Source organism: Lates calcarifer, linkage group LG2, assembly GCF_001640805.2.
Source record: "Lates calcarifer isolate ASB-BC8 linkage group LG2, TLL_Latcal_v3, whole genome shotgun sequence".
Classification (NCBI taxonomy): Eukaryota; Metazoa; Chordata; class Actinopteri; family Centropomidae; genus Lates; species Lates calcarifer.
The window spans coordinates 18,739,143-18,761,446 of NC_066834.1; the positions used below are offsets into that span (position 1 = coordinate 18,739,143).

Sequence of the window (22,304 nt, forward strand, 5' to 3'; positions counted from 1 at the left end):
CGTCAGTCCACATTGGACATTAGAATGCATCTCCACATGCATCTCGACTGACCACGTGTGTTTGGGTCTCACCTCCCCGCTCTGTATGCAAATACAGAAAGACACTGTTTTTAACCCAGTGATTATGTCGATCTCTGTGATTCATACACCAAAAAAACTTGACTGTTTTATACCTGTCTCTCTCTCTCTTGCCCCCTCCCTGTGTGTGTGTGTGTGTGTGTGTGTGTGTGTGTGCGTGTGTGCGTGCGTGCGTGCGCACTGTTCAGAAAGCGGACGACCGAGAGAAGAGGCAGGAAGCCCACCGTTTCCATTTCGACGCCATGTGAAGGAAAAAAAACTGCATCATGGGAGAACATCCCCCCATGTTCTCCTCCACCCCCCACCCCACCCCCACCCTACCCATTCCACACACACACACACACTTTTTCACGCAGACTCATTTCAAGGGCCAATAAATGGATCCTCATTTGCACCAAAATGTTTCTTTTTGATATTTTTCAGTCCTCAAGTCAGATGTGAAATATTTATGTTCCATTTCATTTATTCATTCCAGTGTTAGAAGTACAGGAGCTGCAACAAGGCCATGGAGACACAGAGAGAAATCCTAATGGAGATCACTCACAAGTTTAAAGCAGGGATTTCTTTGGACTGGCTGTAGTCAGCAGCACGATCATCAGTGGTGTTATGAGAGTATTTTGACAAAATGACAGATTTCTGTTGAAACGCCCAACAAGTTACTCCATTAGTGTCATCCGTTTGTTTATATTCGTACACTGGAAGGGAAGCACCTTTGGCACAAAGTGTTGAAATGTGTAATGTTACTTGAAACCAGTGTGTGTGTTACTGTCTCATTGATTCACCTCCGTCTTTTTCATTTTACTAAGACATTGTAAAGAAATCCGTGAATTGAAATCTGTGATATCAATCTCAGCTTCGCAACTGCAGCAGCATGAACAAAAATGGACACATGATTTTTCTGCTACCAATCTCGCCGAAAAAAAAAAAGACGAATAGCCGTCAGGTTTGTGGAGCACAAATTCATCTTTTTTCACACTTGATTGTATCACAGTGCATCATGGGAGTGCCAAAAGAAGAGTCTCTGTGTTGCATCCTCCAAATATCTAATGCTACTGCATCAGCAAGTCTAAACACTGTAACTCCTGCTTGTTTCAAGATGTCGGCTTAATTCTCATTGTCCATTTCAAAGGTAATTGGGCCGACCGCTCTGATGTGTTCAGATATTTATCTCACAAGAATGAGCTCATGCCTTTCCAAGTGGTTTGCACTTTTTTAACTAATGATTAACTGTGGATGTGTGTAATTTATTTTGTTTTGTGGATTTGATTTGCAAATGAATGTTGAAGCTACTAAATGTGTTTATTTACTGAGGCTGAGAATAAAGGTTTTTCCTGTTTAAATCAACTCGGGGCCGGTTCATTTGTGACTCAATAGACACACATCATGTCCCAAAACCCATAATTTACCACTTAAAAGAATTCTTCCCCCCGAAACTCCTTTCTAAGAACATCTTTTGTTTAGTTTCTAGCAGAGGAGCTAGAGGGAAATTTACACTCCAAATAATCATCTTTATATGCTCTCATTATCTAAATCTGTAGTGAGTGAAGCAACACAGAAATTAAACTGCCTTTAATTTTCCAGAGGACCCCTGGATCCTCCTTTGAGCAACCCTGTAGGCCCAGCATCCCACTTCAGGAGCCACCCTGCTAAATAATGCATGGAGAGAGTTAACCTCTGTATGGCAAATTAGAGTAGGAGTGTCTCAAGCTTGGTAGCCTTTAAGCAGATCGCAACTGACGCAGAGCAAGGGAGAAGATATCTGTATGCTACTCTAACATACAGTATTAAAGAGCTGTGTTCATGTGTGTTTGGTGGGAAGGAGAAACACATACAGAAAGAGAGAGAGGGGGGGAGAGATAGACTTGAAGCAGGGAAGGGGTGGTGCACTACAAGCTGTGTTAAGCTCTACAGAGAAAGGCAGAACAGAACCGGTAGAAAGGTGTTGTAGCCTTAAAAAATAAAAGCATGGAAACATTAAAAAAAAGAAGGAAAGAGGGAGAGCACTACTGTTGAGGTGCACAGAGGAGTTTTGTCACTTAACTAAACATTTTCGCATCAATAACCATAGAACAAAGGCTGTTTTTTAATTAGAAATCACATATCAATAACCGAGAGTGTGCAGCTTTCAGATCCTAGATTCTAATGAATTCATAGTGAGATCAGTGTCCACATACAGTATGCATTATATTATATTACACCCACATGACCTAGGAGTTATATACTGTGAAAAGGCTTCTTTGTTTAAAAACAATGAAGTTTCTACTAACCTGAAACTTAAACTAGATGAGTTTCATGGCATCAATAGTGATCTTCAATGTTTTCATTTAAGTGGAATCATTGGACGCTATAGTAGAACCAAGAATAATATTGTACACAATATGAGACCTTGTTCCATCACAAAACTGGGCTAACTGGGCTACAGCATATGTTTGCTGTTTGTCCTGAATTAAAGCAGAACAAACCAGCTTTCTGCTTTATGATTATGGTCCACCTCCTTATTTACAACCCATCCACGTTTCCATGTTTGTGTTATAGCAAGACAATGCCAGACTGCCAATGTCATGTGTGTTCCTCCCTCTTTGAAGTGCTTTACTTTTCATTTGTAATTTAAGTTGCAACAAGTTCGTCAGTAACGTTTTATTTTGAAAGACATGACCGGAAAAGTCTTTTCCTTACTGTGTCTGACTTGACGGTGCTCATGACAAGCCACTCATTGATGTAAGCAGCGCCCACGGCTTAAATGAGCCTCGTTCAGGAGCATTTCTTAGTTCAGACACGGACAGAGATCAGACAGAGACGGACTCTCCTCCTCCTCCTCCTCCTCCTCCGTACTCTTCCTCCATCTCTCTCTGTCTCTCTCCATCCATCATCCATCCGTATGCGTCTTCTGGATACTTACCTCTCCTAGAGCGCGTCAGCCCGCCTGGATCAGTCCGTCCCCACATGTCATCTCCACTGTGGTCCCTCTGGAAGCTGTATTTACAGTAATGATGCCTGGCTGAGAGGTTCGCAGCAAGTCTTCATCTTCCAGCCAAACGCAGTGGGGATCGCCGACTGAAGAGGAGCTTGGCGCTGCTGTCTTCTTGGAGTGTGGCTCTGCGTAATGGATTTACTGTTGGCAGAGAAAAGTTGGATTTTGTGAAGAGCATCGTGGACCTCCCCCTAAAATGGACAGAATAGGAGGGCGTTTTTAGAAAGGTGCTTTTGGGTTGGAATCACACCGTGAGAGGAAATGCACAGAGGTGAGTTGTGTATGAGCAGCCGCGGTGCGCGTCAAGGTCCGGAGCCTTGGGCAGAGAGAATCGACAGTTTATTTAAAGCGTGGATTAAATGTTTTCAGCTCTTTGCAGTTTCTCATTATTGCATATATATAGTGGCTGTTTAATTTGCAGCTGATTTCGATTTCGATTCACAGAGCAATGAGGGTGATTATTATAAAAACGCTCACAGTGGAGCAGAATAAGTCCTCATTATTATTTTTATGTTTCTCTTAAACTGAGACAGAGAAGACGATCTACAGGTAAATACATGCGAACTGATCACTGTGATCCTCCACCGCTCTCTGCCACATTTCTCTCTCTGACTCGTTTATCTGTCTTTAGCATCAACTTTTCATGGCGAATCTCCCTGCTTTATTGCCCACATCACTGATCGACATCGCCATTAACTACTGATTTATAATCCTAACAATTCAAGCTCCAGCACCTGATGGTGTCCTCCTTATGTTTTTAAGATTCGGCAAAAGCCTGACAGGTTCTTCTGGGCTTGGTCTGGGTGGTTTTGAACCAACAAGAGCCCAGTCACTGTAAATAATAATAATAATAATAATAGCGTCATGTCAGATAGGTTTTTCCCGCTGGCAGCCAGTTTTGGGCACTGTGAGGAGGAGTGCCTCTGTCCACAGCAGCCCTATGTGAGAGCAGTCTAGTTGTGATTCATGATTATAATGGACAGCTAAGGTCAAACACTTATTTGAAATCCATACAGGGGCGATAAAACCATCAAGGAGCATTAAGCGTTTCCACTAGACGGGCGTAAAAACATCATGTCTGTCACAAATAGGAGTTTGTCTCCTGAAATGTTGCCACAAAAAGAAGCACATTCAGAGGTTTTAGGTGCCTTTTTTTGCCTTTAAATAACGTAAAACATTTATGTATTTATTTATTTGATAATTAAACAAACAGCAGCTCGTATTACTTCACACATCACTTAACAACTCCGGTCCCTACATCAGAGTATTTCTCCTCCGTGGCGAGGGAGGCTGTCCAAGTTCACAGCCAGACACTAATGCTCGTTGTCCTGCACACACGATAGCCTGTGCGCGTGCTGCTGCTCAAGTGGCTCCCCTTCCAGCCACCGTCTCGCGCTATCAACACCTGAGGCACGCGCCGCAGCAGACAGCAGCAACACCACTTGATGCGTTCAACGAAGCGTTTTTGACCGCAGTAGTTGTGTGGTTAAACAGGTAAATCTAAATCTTTGGGGAAATGTAGGTAATGTAGGTGTGTTAATACCTCCCACGTTTCGCCTGTTCATTAGTCTAATTACCTCTTAAGTGGCCACAGGTGTAGCCTACCTTCAGATTATCACTTGTTATGTACCACAATGGCGTAAATGTGACAGAAAACCGACGAAAACGATTTTTTTGGACGCACAGATTGTGAAGTTAGCTTTCTAATTAAGCTACTTAGCCTAATGTCTGGTAGCCATATTTGTAGCTGGTGCATCCTTGTAGTTTACGTCACATTGACCTTAGTAAGGCCATACTTCCTTATTTGGACAGGATACAGCTAAATTATCAGCTTTTATATAATTTCCAATTCTTACTCCTCTTGGGTTACATTAGGCTGCGGTGGAATCTGTTTCGTGTTAATGTCTTGTCCGTGTCGAGAGAAGAAAACAGATTAAGCTCATGAAGAAGAAATGTAAAATGACATGATGTCCCCGCCGACGTTTTTCCTGTCGTTCATAAGAAGGAGCAGGGGATAAAACTTCTTTCTAGCTACAGTATGCTATAGCCTACAGTATGTGGACACTTCTTACAGTGGATTTGGCAAATTGTGATGATAAGTGGTAAGACAACAGATAGAGTGATGCATTTTGTATGAGAGCATGTTGCCTGACATTATCTGTTTAGTGTTTGATTATCATTCATCATCTGTTTTACACACGCTCACAAGTTCTTCTCCTGCTGTTAAAGTCACAATGGCTGCAACTCTTTTTAGTTCGATTTTTGTTTATAATGTAACAAAAGATGTTAGAACTGCCTACATAAAATATGCAACATCTGCCTAATAACCTTATTTAAATTATAATACACTTGATAGACATTGCCACTGCAGCTCAAGGCAACATTTTGGTTCATAGCATGTACAGGTAAGCTGCCAAAAATAATGTTTTCACTCAGTCTGTTTGGCAATATTTCCAACTAAGAGCCCTTGAGTGGATGACAAGATTCTCATTTTGCATGTAGTACCTTCCTTCAGGGCAGCAGCAGTTCACAGTGTTCCTGCTATCTACAAGATTTAGTGACTGGCTTGTGAAGTAAAAAAGCTTCAGTGAGATTTGGCTCCCGTATATGGGTGGCCTGTTCTCTAAATGTGCCTGTGGTAGTTCATGCTCCCACCTACGATACTTCATTGCAAGATAATGGAGATAGAAGTAATAAGGATACAGGAGCCTGGGGGCCATGTGTATGTGTGCATTTCAAAATGAGACAGTTCAACCATGCATGCTCACTCTGGCGTGGTTTTCGTCACTGCTTGTGTTAACCATGCATTCTTCTTCATCAGACCCCCGCCTCTCTCTCTCTCGCTCTCTCGCTCTCTCTTCTCTCTCTTTCTCTCTTTCTTTCTCCTTCTCTCCCTCTCTGTCCCAGCCCTCCAGCCCTCTTTCCTGGGTGCCATTATGCAATGTGCCAGGCTCACGCTCACTGTCTAATTTGATGTGAGCGGGGCCAACCTATTATGAACTCAGTGGGGATCAGGTCTACAGCGGCTTATCAGAGCAAGGCAGTGTCAGAAGCTGTAACATGCTTGCCCTCGGTACAGATATCATTGTAATACAACATATTTCACCTATTGTCTGTAGTAACGCCTGTCTCCTCATCAGTGCTATAAGCCTTGGAGCCCATAATCTTGTTTTTCCTACTAATGCTTTATGTTTCTGGTGCCTAGAGGCTGCAGATCCGTGGGTTAGAGTCTTGTGGCTTGGATGAGAGTTGGTTTAAAACTATCTTTAATAAACTTCTAGTCTCTCCTGTTAGAACTGCTATTACTGTTGTTACTGCTGCTTTTAAATGCTATGAGTGCACCCAATAATCCTGCCAGTGTTAGTAATACTATTTTGGCTTGTACTCATTCTAATACCACAACAGGTGGTTATTGAATCAACTGCCACTGAAGGTATAAGTTCCCCACAATTACTGTACAAATATGATTTTACAGCAACTGTTACAGTGATAAAAAAGCTAACAATCTACTCTAAACCACTGTAACTCTGTTCAGTATATATCAGCATGCCTCCTTCAGTGTAGAGCTGAAACAATTACTTCATTAGCTACTATTCTCAATGCTGGTTTCACAATCAATTAATTATTTTAGTCATGTTTAGTCATGCCACACATTTACTTGTTCCAGCTTCTTACTTGATAGAATTTGCTACTCTTCTTTGTCTAATGTGATACTAGCCTGAATACTTTATGAATATTTTTTATGAATAAGATGTTTTTCGAAATAAAAGACATTTGTCTGTATTTTCTGATATGTGATAAAACTACAATTAATCGATTAATTTGTTCACAAATGTTGTGCCTCATTGAAGATATGATGCTGTTTGAAGGGTTTGCATTTCATCATAACTCCCATTAGAAGAATACTAGTTATCACTAGTTATAAAATTGAACCATATAATACATTCATATACATGGCAACCCATCTGTGTCCAGTGTATTTAAAGATGAAATGTTAAGCAACTGCAAATACACATCTTCCATGCCTAGAGTCTCTTTCAGTCTTGTAGCTCTGTCATTTACAAGATGATTCATCACTAAATGTAATGTTTTTCCAGTGCTGCCCTTTCATGAATGCTTTCTCTTCACAACTGTGTGATGATACCCTGAACATACACCAGTATTATAAAGACATGCCTGCATTGATATATACTTTATTTACTTCATTATCTTTTCTCTCACACACTGCAGTATATATTTTCTACATTTACCAATTCAGTCAGAGATTTACTTAAAAATTGTATTGATCTACAGTTTTCTCACTATTCATCAAGGTCAGGTAAAATCAATACTGCAGTCACGCATACTTATTCTGTGGCTGTTTAGTGATTTCCATTGAACACAGAGATATAAATTCAGTATTATGTCACCTGTAACTAATGTGAGAAATCTCTGCTTTACAGCGTGGATACTCTTCTTTCTAATAGAAGAGGGTTTTGCTCTGGCACAGAGAAGTAAAGGTAAGATGGAGTTCAAATGCTTCTCTCTTCCATTAATGTTGTGTCACCTGTACTGAACCTGTCTAAAAAAAGGAGTTACCGTTGCTTGTATCACAGGACAAAATGGTTCCCTCTTTAATTCCCTGCCTGTTTTTTTCCTTTTCTTTCTCCAACCCTCCTCCTACTCTCCCCTGCCGTCCAATCATTCCCTCATTGATCCCCTGCCTCAATAACCCATCTGTCTGTCTGTGTTCTTTGCCTCTCTGCTTTCAGATCCCCCGAGCGAACATGGCGGCCAGAGCCCCAACCAGAATGACTGTGGCACGTGGGTCCGCAACATCAACGGAGGGGTGTTCACGTCACCAAACTACCCCAACACTTACCCACCCAACAAGGAGTGTGTTTACATCTTGGAAGGTAAAGCCGGGTGTTTTTCCATCTGAACGCTTCCTCTTCTGCTCAGAAGCTGTTGTCACCAGAGCAGCTGACATGGTTTCCTGCCTTTCAGCATATTGCCTCCTTCAGTGAATGTCATTAGTCTGACTGACATTGTTTTATATAACCTTCCCCTATCTGATTTTGTGTTCCTTCGCTGGCGGGCAATCAGCCTGACATTTTCCGAATGAGCCATCCTGAATTTGTTTCACCGCACAGTTAAAGCCCTTTGAAAATGATGGAAAGTGGCGCATTGTGGGTAGCCCTGACTTCTGGCCTAATCGCAGTAGTGCTGTGTTCATCTCTATTGGCAGGGTGTGCTAGAGGACCTCTGCTATTGAATGAAACATAAAAGAGATGCATATCTGTAACACATCTGAGCTGTGGTGGTGTAAGCGTCCTTGTCAACACTTAACTGTTTACCAGAAATGAGCACATCCATCAGTAATTTGGTGGCCTGCCGCACAGGAAACATAATGGAAAGCATCATTAGCAGCTATAGGAGATGAGGTCTGGGACGTTGGTTGGTGCGCTTTCATACTAAATTGATGAACTGTTTGTCCATGAAGTTTAAGCACAGCCTTTCAGGCAGATGAGACGTATGCTCGGTACTTCTCTTGCCATGGTGGGTAACAGATTTTACACATGGCTCAAGGGCTCCCCCTGTGGACAAAGCAAGCTCAGACCTATTGTTGATGAATAAGCCGTGACTCCATCACAGACAGCTTACTGGTGTGTAGTACATCGCAGTCGGTCTGGGAAGCGACAGATGGAACCTATCATTTGCTATTATTTGGTCTTGAATGGCCTTAGTCATATTCATATCTGAGCTCCACTGTCGAGCCTTTTATTCTGCCTCTCATAGAGACAGAGAGATGCTCACGTTTGGCATAAGTGTTAATCAGATAGCTTTGTAATCATAATTTGTGGTTAGTGAGGCTCATTGATTGTGTCATGTCCCCGAGTTCATCAGCTCAATAGATCAACTGATTATACTTTATGCTCTTTCTGTATCAAGCTGTGTCGTGTGTGTGTTTGTGTGAGAGTGAGTGAGTGAGATAGAAAGTTATAGAGAGAGTGAGACTCAACACACCAGGGAATCCACACACAGATAGCAGGAAGTGCAGGCATACGAGCTGCTTGTTCAAGCAGAAAGGGAGAACACTCAGGATCAAATTCAAAGACAAGAATAGAGACACACATTCACACAGAGATCATTCAGTCTTATTTTATTTCTGTTGCACACATGCACCATACACATGCGCCACCCTTGACCTCACCTCATGTTTGGCTTCGCCATGCCTGAGATGATCCAGACCCCCCCCACCCCCACCCCATTGCCAGCATCTTTATCTGTATGATTCATCTCCCAAGGCAGGCATAACTCGCCCTTGTTAAATACTTCCTCTGTGTGGAGGTCGAGCTAATGTTATTCAGGAGCTCTGTCTGTATTCAGTGCATAGATATGTTCTGCGTTTACATAACAGATGAACTGGATTCACTGATACAGAGGCAGCAATGCTGACATGTCAGACTGTGTCTCTGTTTGTGTATGCATGTGCGCATATCCATTCATACATGTTTGCGTGGGCACTGTCCATTATCAGTGCATTTGTGTGATGCATGCTTGCATATGTGAATTTGCGCTGTTGTATTTTTGTTTAAAAGACAGTTGCAGTGACTGTTTTCTGTTCACTAATGCTTTTTCATGCATAGGTTATAAATGTGGAAATGTGTTTGTAATGGGGATTACCACAATTTTAAAGCACAGACCAAAGCAAAAACAAAGTCTGGGAGGAGTTATTACGTTCAACACCTATTTTAATAATGATCTTTTATGAGGGCAAGGCAGAATGTTGCTTGGAAGTTAAGTGACAGGAGGTACTTCACTGGGTTTATCTAGTGTGAATTTGAGTATTGGAGCGAAGGAACAAACAACTGCCTCGTCTAGGGCGAGCATCCCATATGCTCACATTGGTCATTGATTACAGCTTTAGAGTCATCAGCAATGCAGCCCATGAGAGGACAGCAATCTGTTTTCCTTCATATGAATAGTTTTTTACTCAGCTGTGACACCGCTCCCTCTCATGCACCATGTGCCAAATGTCACTCAGTCACTCTGGCTATTTCTATAAATGTCCCGTCAAGCTGCAAGGAACACATCAGTCAGATATCATCTGAATGACAAAAAGATATCGCTTTAACAGATTCCATGTTCCATATTCCATGTCTGTCTAGGGATTTAGTTACACTGCTCCTACTGTAGGTCTGAGCCAAACGTTTGCTCTCCACTCAGTCAGTTTAGGGATTAGGAGTAACAACCCAAGTGCTCAGCTTCAGCATCAGATGAACTCATATTTGACTCTGCTTTTCATTTATGCTATAGAATTAAATCCAGATCTTTCTTTATCCTGCATAAACTTGGTCTAATTTTATTCTTTTCATATTTTCTTTCCCTTTGTTTCTTCCCCTCAACCCGTCCCTGTTGTTCACCAAAGCTCTCCCCAGGCAGAGGATTCAGCTGTCCTTTCGATAAGAATTACTACATCGAGCCCTCATTCGAGTGCCGCTTCGACCACATCGAAATCCGCGATGGGCCGTTTGGATTCTCACCACTCATAGATCGCTTCTGTGGGGGAAAGAACCCAGGCCTGGTCACGTCGACGGGACGTTTCATGTGGATCAAGTTTACCAGTGACGAGGAGCTGGAGGGCCTTGGCTTCCGCATCAAGTACACCTTCATTGCAGGTAGAGACACTCAAACTGTATATTTGCAGTTAATGGACCTCCAGAATACACTGCCAAACTCTTAAAGCTAATTGCTGTACACATCAGAGGTTTTGAATAAGATGTGTAGAGAACTGGATCTGGTTAGTTTGCTTTTACAAAGTCCAGCAAAACATAAAGGAGGATCTGATCTTGGTGTGACAGAAAAGACGCCATTCTTCTCTAAAACATAATTTTTCTGCTTTGCCCATCTTGTTTGTGTTCATTACCAGCAGGCTGGACATCCACAGGTCACCCACGAGGTCTCCAATTTTTGAAACATCATAGGCTTTTTCCCCTCACTTTTCATGCTCTTCAGCAGACACACAACATCAGAGCCTCCAATCTGAACCCAATATGCCTACAAATCAGCGTCTTCCATCAAGCAACAAATATTAGCTTCAAACAGACCCCTTCTGCTTTATCTTGCCTGCCTTAATGGGATCTTATCTTGTGTTCTCTGCTTACCTATCTCTGCTGTGTGGATCGAGAGTAATGTACCTCCCAAATCTTATCATTTCAGACCCTGATTTTCATCTGCACGTGGGCGGACTGCTAAACCCCATCCCAGGTAAGCTCTTCAGTATTTTGTCGGTTTGTGTTCGGTCCTTTTTGAAGAGCTCTTCTGTGCTCAGAAGCTTACCGCAGGCCATCTCTGCCTCTGACGTGAATGCTGAACATGCAAATGTACCTTGACAAGCACACAATTGTACATAAAGTGATAGGATGTACATACACACACGTGCACAAATTTAAACACATGAAAGAACGCACACCTCTTTTATCCTGCACTTCCTCTCCTGTCTTCCTGCCTTTGTTCCTCTGTCTTCTTATTGTCCTTTGTGGTAATCCACTGTGCTCACTTCAATTCCACCTTAAATCCTTTACTTCTTTAAATAAAATCCTTCATCTGTCCCTCTGTCTGTCACGCTCTTCTCCTCATCCTGCCCTTTTCCTCTTTATTGTCTGCTTTCTTCTATCCCTGTCTGTTTTCTTCTCTCTGTTTCCTTTTTTGCTTCTCTCATGCACCTCCATGTGACCCCTTTCTCACCTTGCCTATCTTTCATCCCTCTCTTCTCTCTCTCTCTCTCACACACACTCTCACTCCCTTTCTTTTTCTTCTTACCTCTCCTCCACAACTCTTCTGTCTCTCTACAGACTGTCAGTTTGAAATCGGTGGATGGGATGGGATTATTCGCTCCAGTCAGGTGGAAGAGGAAGAGCGAGTGAAGCCTGGTGATGCCCTGGACTGTATCTGGACCATCAGGGCTCCTCCTCAGTCCAAGGTCGGTATAATGGACCATATTAGTCATCAGGAATGGTGGCACGTGTTGCTTCTGTCCTGTCCTTCAACCCATGTTTGCGTCTGTCAGAATTCTCCATTTTATTTCAGTGATGGTCTAAGGTCTAGGCTGTGCTTTTATTTGGATGCCTCATGTTCAAATGCATGCCTTTACTTAATTGATGTAGTTATGATGAAAACATAATAACATCCTGAGATCATATTAAAGTAGCATAAAGCACTCAAGGACTTTAATTCATCTTTCAAGGGGATATTTGTTAAGATTGAACAATGTCGGAGGAATTTTAATGTTTTACATCTGAACTATCAGTAACTCTCACTTATGTTCTTATGTTATGTAACATGGTGCACATCTCTCTCAGTGCTTTGTAAGAGCTCTATGGCTGTGTTCACACCCAGCTCAGGATGTTTATTTTGATCAAAGCACTAATGTTTCCCTAATTATTGTAATGAACGGAAAACAATTGCATGGAGATTTGGACATTCATATCTATTCCAAGGATAGATATGAGTACTTATCAAAAAAAAATAAAAATTCAGAAATTTCTCATGAGGACTTGCCATGTGAACAGAGTTTAAATGGGGTGATGCTCTGAATATAAACAAGAGTAGAAACAGCCCAAAATTTCTAAATAGTTGTGGAGTCAACTCTAAACTCACCCTGTGTACCGTCACTCTGTTCAGTGTGTTCCCCGCTGTCTGTCAGAGTTGTTTCAGCAATTCACCTTGACATTTTTCTATAACTTAACATCAGTATTATTTTTACATTTTTCACTTTTGCACTTCTTCGTGTCAAAACATCTCCTTCTATCATCAGACTGTATCATTGGGAAATAACTCTTTGACCTGCTCTGTTTCAAATAAAGTAATTAACCAAACAAGCAGCTAAGCAGATATGTATCTATAAAAGCCTGTAGTAGCTGTCCTGATTTAGATATTTTGTGTGAATGCATATAGAAGCATTTTGTGCTCTAGTCATTGAGAACAAACCCTCCAGTGGTCATGTCTGTATTGTGTATTGTGCTCATAATGTGTATGAGCAGTGCAAATACACCAAGAGGCAGCGTGAGGAAAAGCAATGCAGGCAAATAAATTTTATTTATGAAATACAGCCCTGGAGATTCTTAAGTAGATTTTCAAGCTAAGAATGAAAGCCCAGTGATGTGTTCTCATAAGTTCTGATATTTATGAGTGGATATCCAAAAATCTCATTGAAATGACAATGATAACCCGGCTAGCCTAGATTTGCCACTGCTCTGTGTCTCCCTCATGACTAAATGAGTGATCGGCATATTGCTGTCCCGTTCATTGGACACAATATACTGACACACATGCAGACACAAATTCATGCACATCTAATTAAGTATAAAACAGCACATGCACACAGTCACAAGTTACATAATAAACTGTCACATACAGATCTGTAAGCAATTACCCATACACGTGTATACAAAATTACATTTTATGCGTCCACATGTAAACATTCGTGTATGACTCACACACACACTTCCTAACTCCCCTCACATAGATAGATTTGTCCCCTGCAGTCATTTCACTGGTCCTACATGTGCAGTGTGACACAGCAGTGAAGAGGATCTGAATTTAGCAGCAGCACAGAGTTGCCTAGTCACATATTAGCTCAACGAAGCAGAAGGAACAGAGTAGCACATTCAGCAGCTACATAACTGCTGCGTGGTTACAGGTACCTGTGCGTGAAATGTGCTGAGGTTTCATCTAAGCTGTTGTTCCTTTGAAGTCAAGATCATATTTTGTCGTTACTGCCCATTTGACTCGTTCACACAATTTAAAGACATTTATTTTGTAGGTGAAATCTCACACACTACATGTATATGTTTAGGGTAGCTTACAAGGAAAGGAGAAGCTGCTGTGCAGGCAGGTCCCCAGTCACAGTGGCGTTCATGTGATTTACAGAGGCGGGGAATGCACCCAGACCCTCTAGTGAGCAAGTGCGAACCACAGGCTCTGTAATCGGCATTTCACAGAGGACATTAAGACATATTACAGTAGCAGGAGCACAGGTGTAATTAATAAAACTAATGATGGCTGAATTCCATTTAGCTGATTAAGTTTCAGGGTCGTGGTATTGTGCATGCTAGCTCACTGTCACACTGCCATGGCTCACTGGGACACTTAAATCGAACAGAGCCATCATTAATGTAATTAGCAACACCTGTGCTTCTCCTACTGCGACAAGGCTGCTGTGAAAAAGGCCAATGTAGACACAGGACACAAGCTCAACCTCAAGTTGTATCTATCCTTTTTCCTCATCAGGGATTTTAATATCTCATATAAAAAGAGAAGCACATGCTGAGGTTTAGGTTTAGGTTTATTGACAACACTTCAGTGCATCTGTAAGATTAGTACATGTTGGTGTTTACACCACACTTGGCTCATCTCATCAACATGGCAATAGGCGTTCACTGTCTGACGTTAAGACTTAAATCTATAAAGAGTTAAGTTTGCTATGCTGGCTCCAGCGTTATGGCTATTGAGTTCACCCACCATAATGTGTTGTAATTGATAACATGAATAATAATGTGCCACATTTAGTCGAGCCCCTGGTATTATGCATGCTCACTAACTGGAATGACTTATCATTAATGTTATTAGTTACACCAGTGCTTTTTTACACCTTAAGATGTTTGCTGTGATATATTCAGAGGCTGAGACATTAGAGATAGTAGATCAGAGCAAATCATCAAATGAGGAAGTTGTATTTACCAAGTGGTTGTGTTTAGGTTGTCATCATCACACATAAGAAGTAAGTTTGCCAATTGGTGAACATGGGAAACATCACCACCCACACTGCACTATGTAACTTCAGCACCACAAAACCTCTAGTGTTAGCTTTTTGACCAAAACTTCTTGGTGGGATATTTGGACATTTCCAACTTTATAAGTTGAGAACAGCCACCCAAGCACACCGCTAGTTTTGCACCATACTGCCTCATTTTGGGAGGAGGTGCTGGTTCAGCTCACTAGCCTTCAGTCCCTGCAGCATTCTTTGAATTTAGACGCAGCTATGGGAAAAGAGAAAGGTGAGGGAGACAGAGCAGAACCATGACAGATATTTTCAAAGATTAATTAAGTTGCCAGCTATCAGTGTATGAATAATGCATGCTCTCCGCACAACTTTGATTAGATTTAGATTTATTTTGTTGTTGATTCTATTCTCTGTCAATGCATCTTCTATCCATCTTCAAAACTGTTCATTCTGTTCCTATCCCAGTGTACTCTGGAGAAACTGAAGTTACAGAGTTCCACTTGCATTAACAATTTGAGGCATATTTTTCATGTATTTGCCTTCATAAATTGCACAGTTGCTGATTATCAGTAGCCTCCACACTGATTTCCATCTCCCGTCTGTCACCAGATCTACCTGCGCTTCATGGAGTACCAGATGGAGCACTCAAATGAGTGCAAGAAGAACTTTGTGGCTGTGTACGATGGCAGCAGCGCCATTGAGAACCTCAAGGCCAAGTTCTGCAGCACCGTGGCCAATGATGTGATGTTGGATAACGGTGTGGGAGTCGTGCGAATGTGGGCCGATGAGAAGAGCCGACTCAGCCGGTTCCGCATGCTCTTCACTTCCTTTGTTGATCGTGAGTAACAGTCATCTTGACAACTTAATTTTATGAAGTAAAATGGGAAAACAGGCCCCAGGTAAAAAAATATTAGCATTATACTTTAGAGTTTATGCAAATACAATATATCCAGTAACAGAGATCGACCGGATTCCATGTCTTTGTTGTAGTTTGGTCTGAATGTGTTAAGAATTATGGAAATCACAGAAAGACAAAACTCCATTCCTGTTTCTCTTGCCCCCTATGACTGTGTAACTCTTGATTATGGACTACATAAAGCACCATATGTCACCCAAAACCTACCAGCCACTGAATTATCCACAGTCCAGAAAGAGACACAAAACTGTTGATTTATGAGGTCCTACATTCTGTCTGCATCAGTAGCCACCAGCAGACACTGAAGTGTCATTTCAGTTAGGAAAGCTAATTACACTGGGCCATGTTTAGGGCACAGATATGCAAAAACCAATTATTTACTCCAGCATTTTTTAAATGAGTGAGAACGTCAAATAATTTCTTGATATGCATGTCACAGTATGATACTGTGCTTATTAGAGGTCACTTACAAGAGGAAAATAGGAATTTATTTCACTATTTTGGTGAAAAGAAAAGCTAGAGTAGGGTTAATGGATCTACTGGAAGTAATTATACATTAAGCTTCATCATTTTTGAGGAGACAAGGAAGTTTCAAGAAAATGCTGTTAAAGGCTGTACATGAAGTAACTGAAATTGCCATGCAGGAAACAGTTTTCTGTTAGCACACCGTAATATTTTCATTAAATGCCTGAATAGACTCAGATATTAATTGCCACATTCTCCTGCACACTTCTGAAACCCTGGGTGAATGCTAATGTTGTTTTCATCAGCAAACCCATAACCATCACAGTCAGAGCTTAATGGCCTTTTAAATTCAGCAAGGGTGTTTTTTTTTTTTTTTTTACTCTGAGAATCCTTAAGACCATTTGGATCCTCATTAATTCCGATCACACAGTTCATCTTAGAGAAGTCTGAAGTCTCTTGAATGACTCCCAAACTTTATTTGGTCAGAGTCAGACACTGGCTCAAAGTTTACTTGGAGGTCAGAGGGAAGCATTAATCTTTGTCACTCAGAGAACAAGATGAGTTTTGCCTTTCGCACTCCATCATCCTTAATGTGCTCTAATCTTCCGACTGAACCCCCCTCTGATATGTAAACCAGACATATTAAGACTGTCCTAAATCCACACACACACACACACACACACACACACACAGACAGAGTGCATAGGTTCAGATGTGAGCTGTGTGCTTGTGTGTGTGTGTGTGTGTGGAGTGTGGGGGTAAGCAGGTGAAGCATTGTTGACAACCTCTGAGAAACCACATTTTGAAGGCGGAAGATGTATAATCAGTTTGGAAGTGATCACAGTGTCAGGGGAGCGACCCCGTCAATAGGCTCATCGGGAGATGGATGGACAGGACACTCCAACACACACACACACACACACACACACTCTTTCATACACACTCTTACACACACATACATGTCCTTTTGTCAAAGTTATATAACCACGAGGCAGAGGAAGTATGTGAGGAAAGGGAAATGGAGGCTCAGAGCCCTCATCACAGTGGACCTCGGAGCAGGGGTGAAGCTGGTGGAGCGGACCGCAATCTGTTTCAGTTGTGATAAAGACTCAAAGAGTGTGTCTGCAGCTGCTAAAGCCTATGTGTCTAAAAAGAAAAAAAGGAGGGGAGAGTAAACTGGGAAAGGCCAGTTTTTATAGATGTAAACAAGCCATAGGAGACAGAGGCTGAGTATTATACTGAATCGTGTGCGTAAACACTCATGGTGGGAGTAAGCTTTGTTTGTGTGAGTCTGTGTAAGTAAGTGGTTGTTGTTGGTTTTTACTCAATCTTCATGGTAGAGAGGAGGTTTATGTGGCTCAGTTCATACACGTTTTGACAGCACCTGGAAGTTACTCCACATCCTCTTGGATTTATGTTCTTCATAAATGTTTGTAATCTGTTAAGGGGCCTAGGTAGAGACTGCACATTGAGGCAATTTTGTGATTTAGGATTTTGGTCTATGTGAATTAAACTCACTTGACTTGTCTTGATTCAATATTTGAATGGTAACGGTAAAGGAAAAATAAAATACAATTCTTTAATCTCACATCTCTTTTTAACACCTCAGTTTAATTTAATCACAAACTGCAGTTAACATAGTTACATCCACTGAAACTCTGTGAAAATGTGACACTACGGGGTACATATTTTTAACATGGTTACAACGTAAATACTGCTGTTGCTTAAACCAGGGGATGGTTTCAGAAAAATGCTGCTGTTTATTTTATTTTATGCTAGGCCAAACAAAGGGTTGAACTTTAGATGGGCACCATGCCTAATCAAATGTATCATCTCTTTGATTAAGTTGCTATGTATTCAGAGTAGAGTAAGATGGCTGAGTTGATAGCTCAGCTCAATTTTCACGTTACACAGGAGGTCTGTGTGTGAATCTTGTCTGTCCTCCAGTATATAAACAAATGAGAATGACTACACAGTGTTAAATGCTCAGTGGTAAATGTGGTGGCAGCCTTGGTTTGATTACACAGGACCTGATGAAAAAAGGAGGTAGCAGCAGAGGATACATAAGAAATACATTATGTCACTGCTTTTCAACCAGTTTCCACTGCACCCATTTCTAGTCGTACATAAGAACCAGATTACCCACAGCTTTTACTGTAGTCTCGAATTGTCTACACCAAGACTCAGGCGTCTGCATCTTCCCTCAGCATTGCTCTTCCCTCTGACTGGCAGTGCATCGATCTCCTGATACCAGCAGCCAGCATCAATTACTAGTCATCTCTGTCTCTGCCATCCAAGCCTTCATACGCTAACAGTCGCTTTAATGTGGGGTGTCTCAGGACACCTGCCTGGCCATCTGCAACCCATGATGGCCCAAAGCCACTTCTACCCGTATCCCCCCCCCCCGCCTTTCTTTTCATCTTTTTCATATTCCACCCTCTCCTGTCCACACAACCAACTGCTCTCCCCACTCTTTCCCCTCTCTCAACCTCCCCTGACATGGAGGTTGCAGCTCAGTGAAGCGGCCATCTCCTCCCTTCATCACCTCCTGATGCTGCCTGTTGTGTCTGCAGGAAATGATGATGTATGGCCTTGTGTAATCTGTCTCCATCAGGCCTCTAGAGTTTTAAGAAATAATAGAACATTTTGTCTTTTATTACATGCCTCTAGAGATTTCTACAGACAAATTATTGTTCCTTTATTGTTGCTATTGTTTTACTGTTATTATCATCAAAATAGCCTCTGGTCCTTTTCACTTTTGTAGCCATCATTTACTCAGCACAGCTGCTTTTCTGTTGTTTTTGATAAATTCCATTTTCTCTGTGTATTGTCTTTTGCCTGCAGCCCCCTGTTCAGGCAGTACATTCTTCTGCCACAGCAACATGTGTATTAACAACTCCCTGGTGTGCAATGGGGTTCAGAACTGTGTCTACCCATGGGATGAAAACCACTGCAAAGGTGATTGTCTTCTTTTTGCCAGCTATTCCCAGTTGAGGTTATTATGGTTAATTTAGGTTTATTTTGCAAGTTTTTATCCAATTTTCCTTTTTGTGCATTATTTCTTCATTTTCCATTGCTTTCTTTTTTCTTTTCTTTTTCTCTCTTCTTGTCTCCTCTCTTCACCCCGTCCCCCTGCAGAGAAGCGATCTAAGGGGCTCTTCCATCAGATCACTAAGACCCATGGCACTGTCATTGGTGTCTCATCAGGCATTGTCCTGGTTCTTCTCATCATCTCCATCCTGGTCCAAATGAAGCAGCCGAGGAAAAAGGTAACTCGTCCTTTGTAATTGACTTTTTGCTCAGCAGGAGAGCTGACCGAGCCAGAAAAGGAGAGACACCTAATTGAAAGCGATAGTGGGATTCCAGACCAGATCAGAAGGTCACAGGTAGCTTTGGAGACAAGGAAGAAAGAAATCCTTTGGATTTTACATCATTACAGACCATATCAAAAAAAATCCAGTATATCACAGGAGATGTTCGGTTTCAAGGTCTTTTTTGGTTTAATCACTTTCTATTAATCTTGTTCCATCTATTTTTTTTAACTTAAGTTTGTGATTTCCTACAGCTGTCAGAAGGCACCTCTCAGCCAAAAAGCTTTTTTTATGCCTGGTCTGTTGAGGCTGGTAAAGAAACTGCTGTCTCTGACTCCTCTGTAATAGATTTCTCCTCTGTGACCGCTGAACATTATGTAAAAACTGTGGCTCTTAAGGACATCTGTTTTTTTGACACTGAGCAGATGATGGTTTAGAAAGGTGTGAATATTCTTGCAACTTCATGAAAATATTTTTACCAGAGACTTAGAAAATAATATCACAAGAGGTTTGTAAGTCAGAATTAAAAAATCTGAAGTATGTGCAACATACAAATTCATTTTAAGTCCTTGTTTTAGGGTGGAAATTGTCTTTTACCCCTTTCTTCTCCACCAGAAGTATGTGACATCCATTTCTAGTACATGACTGCGCCACACCTACTTAAAGCAGTACAGACAAAAACACAATACAGTCCTCACGTCAGTGTGAAACTAGTGGCCTGCTGATAACCAACGTTTAATGGTCTGAATGGATCTTCTTCTTTTCAAGGTTGTAGCTCGCCGGCCTGGTGTTTTCAACAAGGCTGGATTCCAGGAGGTCTTTGATCCGCCGCACTACGAGCTGTTCTCTCTCCGTGACAAGGAGATATCCTCTGACCTCGCTGACCTGTCCGAGGAGCTGGACAGCTTCCACAAGCTGCGGCGTTCCTCCACTATGTCCCGCTGTGTCCACGAGCACCACTGCGGCTCACAAGCCTCGGTGGCTACTGGCGGCGGCAGTATGAAGCACAGCCGCACCACCCTGAGCTCTATGGAGCTGTCCTACCACAACGACTTCTCCAAGCCACCGCCCATGAAGACTTTCAACTCCACAGCCAGCTACAAGAAGAGCTGCTACGGCTACAAGCAGCACTCACAGACTCACGACTGCGACCAGCAGGTCATTGAGGACCGCGTCACAGAGGAGATCCCATGTGAGATCTATGGCCGTGGTGGAGGAGGAGCCACTGGAGGAGCCACAGGCGGAGGAGCAATAGGAGGAGCATCAGGGATAGCAGGAGGAGGGATTGGAGGGGCAGTGGGGATAACAGGAGGTGTTGCGATGGCTGGAGGAATGGGTATGGCAGGAGGAATGAGCATGGCGGGGCCTAGTGGCATTGCTGGAGGGATCGGTGTTGGTATGGCCGGAGCCTGCGGAACCCTCAGTGTCCGTGGCAACAGCGCTCGTAACAGCACCACCATAGTTGATCCTCAACAGCGCTCCATGTCCATGGACTTCTAGATGGAGAAGGGAGGAAGGAAAACAGAAGAGGAGAGCAGACAGACCTCACATTTCACTCATCGAGACAACAGACGGAAGAAGAGAAGGCAGGAGAGCCACAATAATCCCAAACTGATCGCTCCCGTTTGTTCTTCTACCGTTTTGCTCTCCAGGCAGTATTAATAGTATTGTGGGTCTCCACTCGTAGTCTCATATGGAAGTTTGGGAAGAATGGGAGACAAAAAATTAGCCACCAGAAATAGAGAAAAACTGAGGAAAGTAATCTTTCTATTCTTCAGAATACTGAGGGATTTCAAAAGAAGGGAGCATGGAGACATCTTGTCTCTCCTCCAATGTTCTACTCATTTACTCTCTCCCTCTATCAGAGACTCACAGGAGAATGTCCTCGCATGCAGATCCAGACTTCACTCTGTTTGGTTGCCTAAAACGTCAGGAAACCACTCTATTACAGGGAGAGAGACAAGCTGAGAGAGACTGAGTTTTTACATTTATTCACCTGCCATGCACAGATATATGATATATGATATATAGTGCGTCTTCTAATAATTTATTTGAGTCTTTATTTTTGTCAGTGTACTGTACTGTTAAAACCAGTATATATCCAGCCTCATGATGATGTTTGGCTTTTAACTCTTTAATCTTTTTTCAAATGTTCCTCAGATGATTTTATGAAGATGACTTATCCATGACGTGGTGTTGATGATGATGATGATGATGATGAGGATGAGGTTGAAGTTGATGATGAAGTTGGTTTGACATATTGACAATGACAATGATACTGATGTTATATTACAAGAATAATTACGCAGTTGTCATGGTTACCTCAGCCATACACAGAAGGTACACTCCATTCAGTCTCTCCTCAGGAAGAGCACATGAAGAGACTGTCTTATTTTGGTAAGAAAAAGAGAAGAAAAGACTGTTTCTGCTCCGTGAGCTTTATAGCATATGGGTATTCAGGCAATAAGTAATCGTTTATGGAGTGTGAAGTGTTTGGTTGTGAGGCCTGGACTGAATCAAAAATAGCAACCATCCCCAAACCCCAACCTTTACCAGGAGAAAATATAGTTTCTCAATTTCCCTATGAACTGAGTGTTTAAAACAAGCACAACCTGTTTCCAGACATGTAGCCTATATGGGACTCATTTATTATTTTAACCACTGGTTGTATAATTTCATTCTGTTGAATTAAATGAGAGCTTACTCACCTCCCTGTGTGAGCTTTTCTGTTCATTGTTACCAAGAAAGAGCTGGAACTGGAGATGTTGCAGTAAGGTAAGACACACATTGTGACAT

General features: G+C 42.0%; 2 protein-coding genes across 2 annotated transcripts in view; both read left to right on the forward strand.

Moving 5' to 3' along the window:
* itfg1 (integrin alpha FG-GAP repeat containing 1) overlaps positions 1-1,422 on the forward strand; it is a 130,967-nt gene extending 129,545 nt beyond the window's left edge. The window contains exon 18 of the mRNA XM_018697450.2: positions 267-1,422. Within this exon, the coding sequence (XP_018552966.1) occupies positions 267-326 (60 nt within the window). The 3' untranslated portion in view covers positions 327-1,422. The remainder of the gene's footprint in view (positions 1-266) is intronic.
* Positions 1,423-2,823: 1,401 nt separating this feature from the next.
* On the forward strand, positions 2,824-22,219 carry LOC108897735 (neuropilin and tolloid-like protein 2). The gene is given in 11 exon segments (XM_018697492.2): positions 2,824-3,320; positions 7,492-7,548; positions 7,801-7,944; positions 10,461-10,489; positions 10,491-10,710; positions 11,252-11,299; positions 11,887-12,014; positions 15,426-15,654; positions 19,042-19,155; positions 19,336-19,466; positions 20,277-22,219. Coding segments are annotated over 11 exon segments (1,842 nt in total). The 5' UTR covers positions 2,824-3,310; the 3' UTR covers positions 21,009-22,219.
* Positions 22,220-22,304: the final 85 nt, after the last annotated feature.